Source organism: Dreissena polymorpha, chromosome 8 (assembly GCF_020536995.1).
Source record: "Dreissena polymorpha isolate Duluth1 chromosome 8, UMN_Dpol_1.0, whole genome shotgun sequence".
NCBI classification, from domain to species: domain Eukaryota; kingdom Metazoa; phylum Mollusca; class Bivalvia; order Myida; family Dreissenidae; genus Dreissena; species Dreissena polymorpha.
Window position 1 is genome coordinate 82,510,382 of NC_068362.1, and position 16,822 is coordinate 82,527,203.

A 16,822-nucleotide genomic window follows, 5' to 3' on the forward strand; every position below is an offset into this window, starting at 1 on the left:
CCCCCCCCACGAATTTTTTTTCCCCATTTTTGGAAAATAATGTAATAAATGTCCACACCCCCACACTATTCACCCCTCTTCACTCCACCCCTCCCTCCTTTGTGATTGAAAATGAGAGTCTTGTCACCTTTAAAAAGAAAAAAGATGAGCGGTCTGCACCCGCAAGGCGGTGCTCTTGTTTAAAATGTTGTCAATTTATCAAAACTTGAAAAGGCCCCATTAATTCACTACCAAGACATAATCGTGATGACAAAAACTTATTTGTAAATGATGGGAATTTATGGGCAATATTTACCAAACTTTCACTTGAGTAACATAAATTGTATTTTTATAGAGCTTGCCAAGGATCATTTACATCGGACCGGCAAGTACAACGTTATTGCGGGCATCATGTCACCTGTCATGGATAGCTATGGTAAAAAGGTAAGTCTAGTAGCTTGTAATGATGTAGTTTTAAAATTATCAAATCCTAAATATAAATGACAAAAGTTCAAGATTTGAAGCTCTATTTATTGTTATTATCATAGCTGAGCGTCATTAGAGAAGTTAAACTGTAGCGCAATAATGACATAAAATTCAACTCGATTTCATTGGTGATGAAAAGTGCGTGATTATTGTCCCCTACTGGTTTCACCGGAGGGAACTTATGGTTTGCGCCCTGTCTGTCAGTCTGTCTGGCAGTCTGTTTGTCCGTCACACTTTTCTGGATCCTGCAATAACTTTAAAAGTTCTAGATATTTGTTCATAAAACTTGCAACATGGATAGATGGTAATTATAATATGTACATTATGCACGTCATTTCATTTTGTTCCTACTTCAAAAATTGTGGTTGCTATGGCAACCAAAAAAAATATTCTGAAAATGGTGGAATTTCTGACAATGGTGGAGCGGTAGGGGACCATATTGCTTGACAATAGCCTTGTTTTTTTTTCTTTCAGTTATGTCCTGTCCGGTTTAGAATAAAATGGTTCACTGTTTTTTTTCACCATTTTGGGGCTTGGTCCCTGTGGATTGGGAAAATTTGCGGCGTTTTTACTAAAATTGGGAAATTAGTGTTGTTGTTGTTTTGCTAACAAATGCTTCAAAATTGAGGATACAAGTGTGTCCAGTATTATATTTACAAAGGTTTATCTTATATGGATGATAGATGAACAAAATATTGAGATCTAAAAATAAAAAAATAAATTTTTTTTTTTTTTTTTTTTTTTAAACCTTCTATTGGAAATTTTAAGCTCCCATTTGGGAAAAATATATACTTTTTTCCATTGGGAATGGGTCCGGTTACCGGACTTGATTATGAATGAAAAAAACCACTGTTATAATGGAAAAGTTTGGGTTATATTTTCTCACTGACATTGTTTTAAACCTAAGGCCATGTATATACTAGACAAGGTATTTGGAAGCTGGCATTTTACCATACAGAATAAATAATCCTCTACTTAATTGTAACATCAATTTCCTGGTTGATGGAATGGCAATGTGTTGTGCTAGAAGTTAGAAAGGTATGCCTTTTAGGGATATATACATTATCGTGCAATCAATATGGTTCAGTCTTTTTAAACATGTATTACTCTTAATAGTTTTGCTATAAATATTTGTAGGTTGATTTTATTAGCTCAGCCTTTTTGGAGAAAACCCGAGGTATTGTCATAGCCAGCTTGTAGTGTCGTCCAACGTCCGCCATCCGCGTCGTGCTAAAACCCTTACATTGGCTCAAAAATCAAAGTGCTTCCACCTACAACTTTGAAACTTCAAATGTAGATGCACCTTGATGAGTTCTACATGCCACACCCTTTTTGGGATCACTATGTCAAAGGTCAAGGTCACTGTGACCTCTGAAAAAAAATCAATCTGACAAGCTTTCATTTATTCAAAACTGCACCCGTAGCCGAGCGTGGCACCTGTTATGCGGTGCTGTTGTTTAAATCTGAAATAGGATTATTTGGAACAACAAACAGGGAACCAAGAATTAATAAAACAAAACTATTTTAAAAGTGTCTGCACTAAAGAAACTTGTTATGGCCTTTAAAAAGCCCATGGTTCATCTACTGTTATTTGGCAGTTTTCACTAATATTGTGACAATCACTTGGAATCCAACCCAACTTGTTATGTTCCACCTTTATTTTTTTTAGCTAACCTTAGGACAATGTGCTCATGTTGAGATTTTGTGATTGCCATTTGTTTGTTGTGCGTAGTCAGCATTTACCTTGTTAACTTTCAAGAGGCCACATTTATTGTCCAATCTACATGAAACTTGGTCGGTACATTTTGTCTCAATGATATCGCAGCTGAGGTTGAACATGGGTTTGGTCTTTTAAAAAACATCGCCGCCAGGGGGTGGGGCAGTTTTCCTGATAAGGATATAGTAAAACTTTGATTACAGTATAGAAGTCTCATTTATTTTCAAATTTCAAACCTGGTCGAACATTTTTCCTTATGATATTTTGGCCTAGTTCGAAAATGGTTCCAGTTTTTAGCTCACCTGAGCACAACATGCTCATGGTGAGCTTTTGTGATCGCCTTTTGTCCGTTGTGTGTTGTCAGTCGTCAACATTTTGCCTTGTGAACACTCTAGAGGCCACATTTATTGTCCGATCTTTATGAAACTTGGTCAGAACATTTGTCCCATTGATATCTCGACTGTGTTCGAAACTGGATAATGCTGGGTCAAAAACTAGGTCACTAGATCAAAAAAAAGAAAAACCTTGTGAACACTGTAGAAGTCACATTTGATGCCAAATCTTCATGTAACTTTGTCAAAATGTTTGTCTAAATGATATGTTGGTTGACAGGGGTTTTTTTTAGAAAAAGGGGAAGACGCTGGACGCTGGGTAAAAGGGGAAAATCGAGCGCGAAAGAGACATATTTGGGGAAAAAATAAAGACTGTTCATTTCAATGTCTATAACTCACCTACAGACTTCAGGTTTTTTTTCATGTCTCTGACCTTTTTGTTCTTAAACACATGAACAAGTATGATATTAAAGTCAAAGTCCTAAATAAAGTCGCAGGGGTAGATCTAATAATGGGAAATGTTTTCAACTGGGGCTGGGGAACGATGTCAATATTGTGATTTCAATTTCATGATGAATGGGTTGACGATCTAGATCTGCTACAGTATTGGAAGGGAAAGGTGCGGCAGCTGCCGATTGTCTACTTTCACTTTCACAATAATCCGACAGTATTATTCGATGTTGATTACATGTACCTCCGAATCCTGCTGGGTTTCAACGGTTTTTGATGATTCATTCTTAAAAAATGCGTCCACGCAATTAATATTTTCCGAGTCCGAACATTTTATTTTGTTCATGTATGAATGCCAATATTGAGACTTTTTTCTGTTTTAACGTTTATATCTTGGCTTTCACATAACCCGGATGAAAATTCGACTGGTTTCTGGTAATTAATTGACGAAACACTCTTCTCGCGCAAGACCGGAATCCAGTTAAATAGTCACATGATTAATACGATAAGTTGCCCGGTTACCATGACGTAATTTAAGAGCTATATATAGAATCACTGGGATTCCCATATTTGAGTGTTCATCGGGAGAGAGAGAGGGAGATCGTTGTACATGGTACAAATTGGATAAGTGTCGCATTCCCAAAAGAAAAAAAACATTTCTTTGAGGGTAAAATATTATATTTTGGTAAAAAATTATATTTTTGGAGGGGAAATGGTAGTTTTAGGGGAAAAATTCTGGTAGGGGAAGACGCCGAATATCGGCGTCACTTTCTTAGTAAAAAAAACCCCTGGTTGAGTTTAAAAATGGTTCTGGTCCGTTGAAAAACATGGCCAGCAGGGGGCGGGGCAGTATTCCTTATATGGCTTTAGAGAAACCTTGTGAACACTCTAGAAGTCACAATTTTTGCCCAATCATCATGAAACTTGGTGGAAACATTGGTTTCATTGATATCTCGGACGAGTTCAAAAATGGTCCAGATCAGTGAAAAAACATTGCCACCAAGAGGCGGGGCAGTTTTCTCTATATGTATATAGTGAAAACATGTGAACACTCTAGAAGTCACATTTTTGGTCCAATCTTCATGAAATTTGGTCAGATCATGTCTTTTCTGGATATGACGGTTGAGTTCCAAAATGGTTACGTTTGCTTGCAAAACATGGCTGCCAAGGGGCGGGTCATTTTTCCTTATATGGCTATATATGGCTACAGTAAAATCTTGTTAACACTCTAGAGGCCACATTTATTGTCTGATCTTCATTAAATTTGGTCAGAAGATTCATCCTAATAATATCTTGGACGAGTTTGAAAATGATGCCGGTTGGTTAAAAAACATGGCTGCCAGGGTGCGGGGCATTTTTCCTTGTATGGCTATAGTTAAACCTTGTTAACACTCTAGAAGCCACATTTATTTCCAAACTTCATGAAATTTGTTCTCAATGATATCTTGGATGAGTTTGAAAATAATTATGTTTGCTTGAAAAACATGGCTTCCAAGGGGCGGTCTTCATGAAACTTGGTCAGAAGATTTGTCCCAATAATATCTTGTTATCTCAGGTGAGCGACTTTGGGCCTTTCAGGCCCTCTTGTTTTTTAAACATGGCTGCCAGGGGTGGGGCAGTTTTCCTTATAGGCTACATGTATAGTGATGTTACCACTCTATAATTAAAATTTATGGTCCAATCTTCATGAAACAGTGTCAGAAGATTTGCTCTAATGATATATGGGCAGAGTTAAAAAATGGTTCTGGTAAATTGAAAACCATGGCTGCCAAGGGGCTGGGCAGTTCTCCTTATATGGTTATTGTAACACCTTGTTTACTCTCTAAAAGGCAAATATTTATTCTAATCATCATGAAGCTTTGTCAGAACATTGGTTTTAAAGATAAAAAAGTGATTTGAAATGAAATATTTATGTTTCATAAAGTCCTTTTACTATTTTTGTCTCAAGCTTGTCTGAATAATTTAGAACCTTAGGGCTCAGGTGAGCGCATTAGGACACATGGCCCTCTTGTTGTTTAATGCTGTGGGAATAAAATAAGTGTTGAGATTGAGGTGATTTGCTGGTTTTTACAGTGAAAGCTCTCATTCATTATGATACCATGCACAGACCAATATCTATCAAACCCTCCTGTGCTGATGACAAAACGTTGACACTAGAACATTAGAATTTTAAAGAATTCTTAATGAATGTGTTTTTTGTCTAGACATTTGTGATGAAAGTAAAGCACAGACTCTGCTGTTGTCTTCTAAGTGACTTAAATCAGAGAATAGGAAACGAAAGCAGCTTATTTCTTTAACATACTTTCTTTGTAATTATTACAAAACTTTGTACGTTCATGCAGAACGTTTTCGTTTGTTGAAGTTCAAATTTTACTCACAGTCTCAGGTTAATGATATCTATTTTGCCTTCCCCATAATTGAGGAAAGGTTGCTCCTGTTAACGAGTAGTCCATATACAAATGTAGTTATATGTAATTGAAAGGTGATCTTTAATGACATTCCTAATGAAAATTACTGTTTCCTCAGTTTTAATCATTTCCTATTCATGTTTAGAATAATACCAGTTATGAAAAAATTGACACAACGTATGGCATGATTGTTTTCCTTTTTATTTTATTGTTGGTGTACAAAATACATTTGTGTTTAATGAAAGTCCTGATCCAGCTAATAATAATTAAATCCATTCTCAAACATTTTACGGCCTCAATCTAGATTTCTAGATTTTGTTTGTACTGGTAGTTTGTGAAAGTCTTTTGATCAATATTTTTTCTTAGAAATAGTTGATTCCGCTGGAAATGTTATCATCTTGATTAATCCATGTCCAGCAGTGGAGTTTTAAATTATTGCATTATCCTCAATATTCCGGTGATTTGTGATCATAGCCTAAACACAGCGTGTGTCCTGTAATCAACTGTCGGGCGCTGATTGTTGCTTATCATCCAGTAATGAATAGCCCACATGACATTGTATTGATCCCCACTTCCTCTTAGGTGTGAGAGGATAGGCGCTGTTGAAATTCAAACGTGCCAAGGTGAAATTGTTGGCTGATCCATCATCATCTGGCAATTTATATCCTGTGATAAGGCAGATTTCCTTGACAACAAATCATTAATATTCATGACAAACCATATTTTATCAGAAATATTAGCTTTCTAGAAAATGTCAATAATTTATTTAAAAAAGTTACTGGTTGTACTAGTGATCTTCTATGTCTGTTTGCATGAGAAAGAAAACAATAGGGGTCATCTACTGTCCAAGGCCAATGCACATGTGAAGTATCGAGCCAATCGGTAAATTCGTTGACGAGTTATTGATCAGAAACAATTTTCACACTTATTGTGACAGTGACCTTGACCTTTGACCTAATGACCGCAATATCGATAGGGGTCATTTACTGTCCATGGCCAATGCACATGAGAAGTATCAAGCCAATCTGTGAATCAGTTGATGAGTTATTGATCGGAAACGATTTCACACTTAGTGTGTAACTGTGACCTTGACCTTTTACCTAGTGACCCCAATGTCAATAAAGGCAAAGTTTACCTATTTCAACTGTTAGAGATTGTTGTCAAAGAATAGGCTAGCCTTGCTTTGGAAGAGTTCAAACTATTAACAAGCTATTGTTTCAGAACAGATTTTGTGTTGGCTATGTATGGGTTGTGTAGGGTAATTATTCCATGTTAAGATACATGATTTTTCTGTGGTCAAAAGAGAAAAAAATAAGTGCAATTTACCAATGGAAAATTGAAACTGTTTAGTGGCCAAGCAAGATAGCCCAACTTCCCAGTTGACAGTGGTCAAGCCAGATAGGCCTATTGCCCAGTTTTTAGTGGTCAAATAAGATAAGCCTTCTTCCTAGTTGACAGTGGTAAAGCCAGATAAGCCAAGCAAGATAGGCCTACTCTTTTGTTGACAGTTGTCAAACCAGAATGGCCTACTTCCTAGTTGTTAGTGGTCAAACCAGATAGGCCTTCATCCTAGTTCACAGTGGTCAAGCCAGAAAGGCCTTCTTCCTAGTTGACTATTGTCAAGTGGTCCAGCGTAATAGGCCTACTTCCCAGTTAACAGTCGTTCAACCAGATAGGCCTACTTTCTAGTTGACAGTGGTCAAGCCAGATTGGCCTACTTCATAGTTGACAGTAGCCAAGCTGGATAGGCATGCTTCCTGGTTGACAATGGTCAAGCTTGATAGGCCTACTTCCTAGTTGACTGTGGTCAAACCTGATAGGCCTACTTCCCAGTTGACAGTGGTCAAGCCTGATAGGCCTTCTTCCTAGTTGACAGTGGTCAAACCAGATAGGCCTACTTCCTAGTTGGCTGTGGTCAAATCAGATAAGCCCACTTCCTAGTTGACAATGGTCAAGCTTGATAGGCCTACTTCCTAGTTGACAGTGGTCAAACCAGATAAGCCTACTGCCTAGTTGACAATGTTCAAGCCTGATATGCCTATTACCTAGTTGATAGTGGTCAAACCAGATAGGCATACTTTCTAGTTGACAGTGGTCAAGCCTGATAGGCCTACTTCCTAATTGACAGTGGTCAAGGCAGATAGGCCTACTTCCTAGTTGACAGTGGTCAAGCCAGATATGCCTACTTCCTAGTTGACAGTGGTTAAGTCAGATAGGCGTACTTCATAGTTTACAGTGGTCAAGCCTGATAGGCCTACTTCTCGGTTGACAATGGTCAAGCCTGATAGAGCTACATCCTAGTTGACAGTGGTCAAACCAAATAGGCCTACTTCTTAGTTGACAGAGGCCAAACCAGATAGGCCAACTTCCTAGTTGACAGTGGTAAAGTCAGATATGCCTGTTTCCTAGTTGACAGTGGTCAAGTCAGATAGGCCTACTTTCTAGTTGACAGTGGTCAAGTCAGATAGGCCTACTTCCTAGTTGACAGAGGTCAAACCAGATAGGCCTACTTCTTAGTTGACAGAGGTCAAACCAAATAGACCTACTTCTTAGTTGACAGAGGTCAAACCAGAAAGGCCTTCTTCCTAGTTGACAGTGGTAAAGTCAGATATGCCTGTTTCCAAGTTGACAGTGGTCAAGTCAGATAGGCCTACTTACTAGTTGACAGTGATCAAGTCAGATAGGCCTACTTCCTAGTTGACAGAGTCAAGTGGTCCAGCGTAATAGGCCTACTTCCCAGTTAACAGTCGTCGAACCAGATAGGCCTACTTCCTAGTTGACAGTGGTCAAGCCAGAATGGCCTACTTCATAGTTGACAGTAGCCAAGATGGATAGGCATGCTTCCTGGTTGACAATGGTCAAGCTTGATAGGCCTACTTCCTAGTTGATTGTGGTCAAACCAGATAGGCCTACTTCCCAGTTGACAGCGGTCAAGCCTGATAAGCCTTCTTCCTAGTTGATAGTGGTCAAACTAGATAGGCCTACTTCCTAGTTGGCTGTGGTCAAATCAGATAAGCCCACTTCCTAGTTGACAAAAGGTCAAGCTTGATAGGCCTACTTCTTAGTTGACAGTGGTCAAACCAGATAAGCCCACTGCCTAGTTGACAATGGTCAAGCTTGATATGACTATTACCTAGTTGACAGTGGTCAAACCAGATAGGCATACTTTCTATTTGAGAGTGGTCAAGCCCGATAGACCTACTTCCTAGTTGACAGTGGTCAAGCCAGATAGGCCTACTTCCTAGTTGACAGTTTTGAAGTTAGATAGGTCTACTTCCTAGTTGACAGTGGTCAAGCCTGATTGGCCTACTTCTTAGTTGACCGTGTTTAGATAAGCCTTCTTCCTAGTTGACAGTTGTCAAGCCAGATAGGCCTTCTTCCAAGTTGACAGTGGCCATATCAGATAGACCAACTTCCTAATTAGTAGTCCTATTAGCCTTTTTGTATCTTAACATTCAATGTAAAATGCCCATGTCTAAATATTTGCATGGCCCTGGTAGGGTGGCACATAGCAGTCGGACTGTTGGTGACTTCTGTCAATCAGTATGTTCAGTGAACTGTTTCCTTTACCTTAGATGGTTTTCTAAATGCTTTTAGATATTTGACTGATTGTTGGTGTGTGAGTCAAGTTGGATGCCTTGCAGATCAAGTTTGCTTTGGTTAATTAATTTTTGAAGGCTTATGGGCCTTAGAATTTTCTTATAAATAACTTTTTTTTTACATAATTATTTCAGATAATTCTTTATTTTAGGTGTGTGAGTCTCCCTGCATGACATTGGGATCAAGTCTTGAGTTTTGTTCTTTCCAAGGCCTGTTACTTGTCAAATATCAATTGACCATAATTTTGCAGTGATGTTTTCAATTTGGATATAGGGGTCAATGTGTTTCATGAACACAGCTCTTGTTTCTTCTGTCATTGTGAAATAGCAGTCTATTACATTCCTTGCTGCAACAAAAATTGTGTTGTTTTCTGCAATACCACATGCAATTAATGGATTTTTCTATGGATAGTAAATGCCAGAGAGCTGGCTTAGACATCATGTCAATACATGTACAATCAACATTCGAAGTACATTTGTTGCAGAGACAGTATTTCTGATGGTTTTCTTTTTTTGAACTCCTACATTGTATATAATAAACCATTTCATATTGCAAGTTATTCACTGATGAAATAGGATTATGTTTAGTTAAAATAGGATTATGTTTAGTTAAAAGAAGACAAAACAGTACAAAATATCAATATAAACTGTCATGAGATCTCAAAGTTAAATTTGTTTGCTGCTTGCTTTCTATAAATGGATATTACAGGTTTCATATTCCAACAAGAGGAATAATTTCATGGGACATTAAATCGTAAAAGAAATATGTGATATAAATAATTCAAGCAAAGAGCTTGAATTATTTATATTGGAGATTGGATTTATTTTTGAAGCTGTGCCTTAATTGTTAGGATGGAATGGTTTACAGTTGGCAAGTCAAGGATTTGGCATTCAATCAAATTGGATTGATCTTTTATCAGACACTTTATGATTATTTTCAGCAAATGTGTACATTTAGTCATTAGTCCCCCCCCCCCCCAGCCCTACCCATGAGATGGGAGCTTTAATGTCACATATATTTTGGAGGTTACAAGCTGGCAGAAAACTGATTTAAAAAATATGTTTGACATTGTAAAATGTATGCCACAAAAATTACATATTATGCAAACATGATTTCAATACATTATATGTTGGCTAATGTATTATATATGATTATTTTATTGTATCTATCAAAAATAAAAATGTAATTCCACAAAAGGTAGCTGTATTTTAATAATCAACCATTGAAATAGCGACTTTTGTCCTGGTAGATGAGTAAGTATTTCAATAAGGTACAAACTAATTGTTGATAGTTTGTACCATTACATTCTTGTCAATTGGCTAAAGGTTTTGAATATTCTTTATAAAAAAACAGTTCATTTTGTATTGTCTGGTGCACAGCCACATTTCAATATATTGGACATAACAAACTAACGGATGGAAATGTAGTAAATGTTCAGTGTACTTTATTACAGTCTATAATTATGACATGTGTCAATACAGGCACTCATGTGTGTATGTGGTTTCAGCTGTTTTCTGCGTTTGGAGATAACAGGTCCTTATAAAATCCCAGTAAATCAACTAAAATGCAAGATGCAACCAGTTTGGTGTAGTTTAAGTGTGGTTTGAGAAAAGAAACCGGTCAATCAAGCAATGAATTGAAATGTTTTTATCACGTTATTTGCATGTGAATTGTCAGTGTAAATGTTTATGTCCCCCACCACTATAGTGGGGGACACATTGTTTTGCCCTGTCTGTTGGTTTGTTGCTGCTTTGTTTGTTTGTACAAACTTTAACATTTGCCATAACCTTTGCAATATTGAAGATAGCTACTTAATATTTGGCATGCATGTGTATCTCATGGAGTTGCACATTTTGAGTGGTGAAAGGTCAAGGTCAACGTCATCCTTCAAGGTCAAATATATGGCTTCAAAGCCGCGCAGTAGGGGACATTGTGTTTCTGACAAACACATCTCTTGTTTTTTTAAATCCTTTAATGGTGAGATTTTTCCCCATCTTATAATCAAGCCAAGGTAAAAACCAACTAAATTGATGCAAAAGTTTTGACTTGGTCATATAATCAAATAGCCTTATAAGCAAGTACATATGTTTTTGTAGTAAAACGTCACATCATTTCAATTTAGAAATAAAATATCGCCATTTATTGAACACAATACAAAAGGAAGCCATGAGCTCTATTTTCATTTCTTTGTTTTGATGGGCATTGGCCAAGTTAATTGGAGATCAGTTATTGTTAATGATAGAGTGCTCACATAGTCTGAGTAAAATAGTTTTTCATTATATAAATGAATACAACATTCTGTTTATGTCACACTGTAAGATATACTGTTCATCATTATCTTCATATCTATTGGTTTTTCTAAATTGTATTCATATCTTTGTTTTTAAATACTTTCGTGAATAATTATGTAAAGTTTATTCGCCATTCCTACGCAAAGTTATTGATGGACATTAAACAATTGTTGTGAGTTTGCATTCCTTTAAACTATAAAAATTTTGGAAATCTATTGTGCATTGAATTCCTGCTCAGCATAAATTAATGCTCTCTATAAATCTAAAGGTCAAATGTGATCTTGGTCATACACTGAATTAACAAAAAAAGATGGAATATTGGATTTGGTGTGGATATGTTATATCCTTTCACTTTTCATGAATCATATAATGAAGCCGAAGACGAAGACGAAAACAGTGAATACTAATCTGCCCAATTTAGATTGAATAGTCCACTATGTCAATGCCTGTTATTTTTAGCCATGCTTGTTAATTGCTTTCCTGGAAGCAGATTTATGTGGCCATTAATCTGTCGAGGGGCAATTAATCTAAAATGCAAGTTTGCTGTTGTTGGGTGACCTAACAACAGTTTATTGTTTGTTGATGGCTGGTTAATTTTAGTGATAATAAAGGGTTAAACTGATCAATACGACTCAACGCTACATTTTAGTATTGGAGTGTGTATTTTTATGCACCGGCTAAGGTGGTATATAGCACTCGCACTGTCTGTCAGTCAGTCAGTCTGTCCATCCGTCCGGCACTCCGTTTTTCGGAGGTTTTTTACTCAACGCTTTCAGATATTGAGCTGATTTTTTGTATTTGAGTCTACCTACATGACTTACAGATGAAGTGTGAGTCTTGTTCTGGTCCATTGAATTTTGGCAAAGTTGGTCCTAAAAAAAATTCCCTAAAATAGCTGATGTGCAGCTTCAAAGCATAGTACGGGGCTTTGTGTTTCACAAACGCATGTCTTGTTTAAATCTGTGAATCAACCACAGTTTTCTGTAATGTTCTATAAACCATCAGACTGACAGGCCTCTGCAATGTCATTGCCATAATATTATGTTATATTGTCTGAAATGCAGATTCTATTGTTGATGGCCAGAAAATAGCACTAAATACAACTTTTCTGATGGTGGCAACTGTATTATGCCAGCAGTAATGAATTCGAAGAAAAACATTCAAACAAAGCTGACGGGAATACAAATATCGTGACTCTGTATTAATTGGATGTGTCTTTCCACAACAGGGCACATATCTTCCGGGTCAATAATTGTTGATACAGAAATATAAATTGGCAATAATTGATTGACCACTGTTGTGGAAGAGAAATTCATTCGATTTTGATGTGGTCGTTAATAAGAGTTTTATTTGGTCATAACAAAATAAATTAGATTTTGATGTATTTTGTGAAATTCATGGAGATACACTCTGGGAAAATGGGGCCTAATGCATTTGCTTGATGTGTTGTCCCAGATATCTTTTGCTTGAACAAATCCCTTCCAAAACTTAATGGTGCTTACAATACGCCATATGAAGAACTAATAAACCCCTCGAACCAAAAAAAATACAACACAAGCGAGGAGTGTCTTCCCTGATTAGCGTCTGCAGACTGCACAGGTTTACCTAGGAGGACATTCTTTGAGGCACCTTTATTATGCCAGTTAACCTAGGAGGACATTCTTTGAGGCACCTTTATTATGCCAGTTAACCTAGGAGGACATTCTTTGAGGCACCTTTATTGTGTCAGTTAACCTAGGAGGACATTCTTTGAGGCACCTTTATTATGCCAGTTAACCTAGGAGGACATTCTTTGAGGCACCTTTATTATGCCAGTTAACCTAGGAGGACATTCTTTGAGGCACCTTTATTATGCCAGTTAACCTAGGAGGACATTCTTTGAGGCACCTTTATTATGCCAGTTAACCTAGGAGGACATTCTTTGAGGCACTTTTATTGTGTCAGTTAACCTAGGAGGACATTCTTTGAGGCACCTTTATTATGCCAGTTAACCTAGGAGGACATTCTTTGAGGCACCTTTATTATGCCAGTTAATCTAGGAGGACATTCTTTGAGGCATGTTTATTATGCCAGTTAACCTAGGAGGACATTCTTTGAGGCACCTTTATTATGCCAGTTAACCTAGGAGGACATTCTTTGAGGCACCTTTATTATGCCAGTTAACCTAGGAGGACATTCTTTGAGGCACCTTTATTATGCCAGTTAACCTAGGAGGACATTCTTTGAGGCACCTGTATTGTGTCAGTTAACCTAGGAGGACATTCTTTGAGGCACCTTTATTATGCCAGTTAACCTAGGAGGACATTCTTTGAGGCACCTTTATTATGCCAGTTAACCTAGGAGGACATTCTTTGAGGCACCTTTATTATGCCAGTTAACCTAGGAGGACATTCTTTGAGGCACCTTTATTATGCCAGTTAACCTAGGAGGACATTCTTTGAGGCACTTTTATTGTGTCAGTTAACCTAGGAGGACATTCTTTGAGGCACCTTTATTATGCCAGTTAACCTAGGAGGACATTCTTTGAGGCACCTTTATTAACTCTTTCAGTGCTGGAACCGAATTTTGAAGGCCTTTGCAAACAGTTTGGATCCAGATTAGACGCCACAGAACATGGTGTCTCATCAGGATCCAAACTGTTTGCTATTCTGATAGTATTCTTTGGAAAAAAATCGAAGAAAATGCTAATTTTAGAAATTCAGCAGACGACATTTTAGCAGACAACAAATTTCCCAGCATGCAAAGGGTTAAGCCAGTATTTTCCCAGAATGTGGCTCATGTTGTCTATTTGTAGGAACTGGAATCCTCCAAACACAGATGTGCCATGGTTTCTCTAGCCCTCAAGTCTGCAAAATGGGTCAGGTGTGTACATGATGGTGGTATGGCATAGGCGATATGTAGGTTGAACATGACATGGGATCATAGGTACATCTAGGTTAAGGTTTTGGATAGGTGGGAAATAGGTGCTTTTAGGAAGAAAGTTGCTGTGGCGTAGTGGATATGGTGTCCGCCTAGCACGCGGGCGTTCAAAGGTTCGATCTCCACTTTAGGAGTGTCCTTTCAATCTCCCCCTAAGACACCTAGCACTGGTTATTTGCCCCAGGAAATGGATGCGAGAGCATTTCAATAAGCATGTGGCTTTCGATGCAATCGAGCTAAAATAAATAGGTTTAAACTAAATAAATAGAGTCAAACTAGGAAGAAACTGATGAAACACAAGATGCAGCTAGGGTGTTAAACAGGATATGTGGTGGTGGGGAAACTGACAGAGGACCAGAGGAGCAGCTTGAATATGTGTTGGACTTATGCAAGTGGAACAATGGGTCATTTAGGAGGAAATTTACAGGGGGCCATAGTAGCAGCAAGGGTTAGGTGTTGGATACATGCAAGTGGGACATCAAGATATTCAGGTAAAAACTGACAGTAGATTGTCAATGCAAGTAGTTGACGGGACAGAAATATTAGCAGCTTAGTGATAGGTGGCAGTTTATTAGTTGACAATGATGCTAGGTGACAATGTTGATCTTGTTGTGTCTGTTTGTCAAACCATATTGAACCTCTACAGATTTGTTTTTCAAACCTTATTGAACCTCTATAACTTGGTTTGTCAAACCATATTGAACCTCTATGACTTTGTTTGTCAAACCATATTGAACCTCTATAACTTGGTTTGCCAAACCTGATTGAACCTCTTTAACTTATTTTGTCAAACCTTATTGAACCTCTATAATTTGGTTTGTCAAACCTTATTGAACCTCTACAACTTTGTTTGTCAAACCTTATCGAACCTCTACAACTTTGTTTGTCAAACCTTATTTAACCTCTATAACTTTGTTTGTCAAACCTTATTGTACCTCTACAACTTTGTTTGTCAAACCTTATCGAACCTCTACAACTTTGTTGGTAAAACCTCATCGAACCTCTACAACTTTGTTTGTCAAACCCTTATTGAACCTCTATAACTAAGTTTGTCAAACTTTATTGAACCTGTATGACTTAGTTTGTCAAACTTTATTGAACCTCTATAACTTTGTTTGTCAAACCTTATCCACCTTTACCATTTTGTTCTTGATCAGACTGGATACATGGGAGACAGAGCAGACGTCGTGGATGCGAACGAGGCTTGTACTAGACCACCACCAGCAGATGCTTGACAACCAGTCCAACATGGCAGCCCTCGTCAAGGAGGCACCATCAAAAAAGAGGAGGAAGGACAAACAGAACGAAGGTCAGAACAAGTAAAATGGGGTCATGTTCTATTGTGCCTTTTTTTTCTCATCTTTGTGAAGCAGACTTTGGCCTCTTAATTTATGAAAACATAATTCACTATCTTTAACTAGCTGTGAGGAAAATGACTCGCTTACATTTTAAATTGTGGAAGTTTTAGTCTAGAACTTGTTTATATTGTGAAAATTTGAGTTGTGAACTTCTAGAAATTGTGAGAATTTAGTTGCGAACTATTTAATATTGTGTTAAAAGGGCCATTTTCTAAAAAGGATAAAAGTAATGTACTAGGTGAAGCATTATATATCTAGCAGGTTTATACATGTAATTATGTTTATAAGTGAGAAAGTGACCTTTTTGACGACACTTGTGTCGCCCATTTTGTTCTTGTTTTGTTGTTCCCATTTATGGCGTTACTAACATTTATTTTCCTCGTTCATCTTCTAAATGCAACCTTAATAATTATTCAGAACACAGAAAGATCTGTGTTAACGAAGGAGAATGCAAGTGTTGATATTTCATATACAACATATGTCTGTTTTTCATACATGTACATGATATGTGTCTGTGTTTCATATATTGTTAATGTCTGCAATTAGTATATGACATGTGTTTGTGTGTGTTAATTGCAGTTATCTTCATTTAATATATTGTTTTTGATTCAGTCCATGAAGTTGCATAGGGAAATTAACTAAATGTTTGAATATTTTTTAAATATTTTTTTAGGGGGGGAGGTGATTTCAATTGGAAAGTTTAGGAAACCATTTAGGAAAAATGTATACTTAGTGACATTGGGATTGGGGCCAAATAATGGCCCCAAACTTGAGCAAAAGAATTGTCTCCATCTGCCTAATATTGCAGAAGTGATAACCAACTGTGATAACAAGGAGGCATGTGAGCCGGAGCAGGCCCCGGTACAACTCAAGCTGCTCTGTGGGGGAGACCTGCTGGAGTCCTTTGCTGTACCCGGTCTGTGGGCAGATGAAGATGTGAGTACAGTAGTGTCGTGTTTTGAGAAAACTGGGCATAATGCATGTGCGTAAAGTGTCGTCCCAAATTAGCCTGTGCAGTCTGCACAGGCTTATCAGGGACGACACTTTCCGCTTTTATGACATTTTTCGTTAAAATGAAGTCTCTTCTTAGCATAAAACCAATTTAGGCGGAAAGTGTCGTCCCTGATTAGCCTGTGCAGACTCTGGGACGACACTTAACGCACATGCATTGTGCCCAGTTTTCTCAGAACACGACTCAGTAGAATTCAGGGCTCGTGTTCACCAAACCTGTCTTGGACTTAAGAAAAAAGCATAGCTGTAGACTTAATACAACATACTGCAC

General features: G+C 37.6%; 1 protein-coding gene across 5 annotated transcripts in view; it reads left to right on the forward strand.

Annotated features, from left to right (window-relative positions):
* LOC127842326 (nicotinamide/nicotinic acid mononucleotide adenylyltransferase 1-like) overlaps window positions 1–16,822 on the forward strand; it is a 55,468-nt gene that overhangs the window by 14,411 nt on the left and 24,235 nt on the right. For all 5 annotated transcript variants that reach the window (XM_052371767.1, XM_052371766.1, XM_052371769.1 and 2 more), the window contains exons 2-5: window positions 335–423; window positions 14,058–14,125; window positions 15,340–15,491; window positions 16,349–16,476. In XM_052371767.1, the coding sequence (XP_052227727.1) occupies window positions 335–423; window positions 14,058–14,125; window positions 15,340–15,491; window positions 16,349–16,476 (437 nt within the window). The remainder of the gene's footprint in view (window positions 1–334; window positions 424–14,057; window positions 14,126–15,339; window positions 15,492–16,348; window positions 16,477–16,822) is intronic.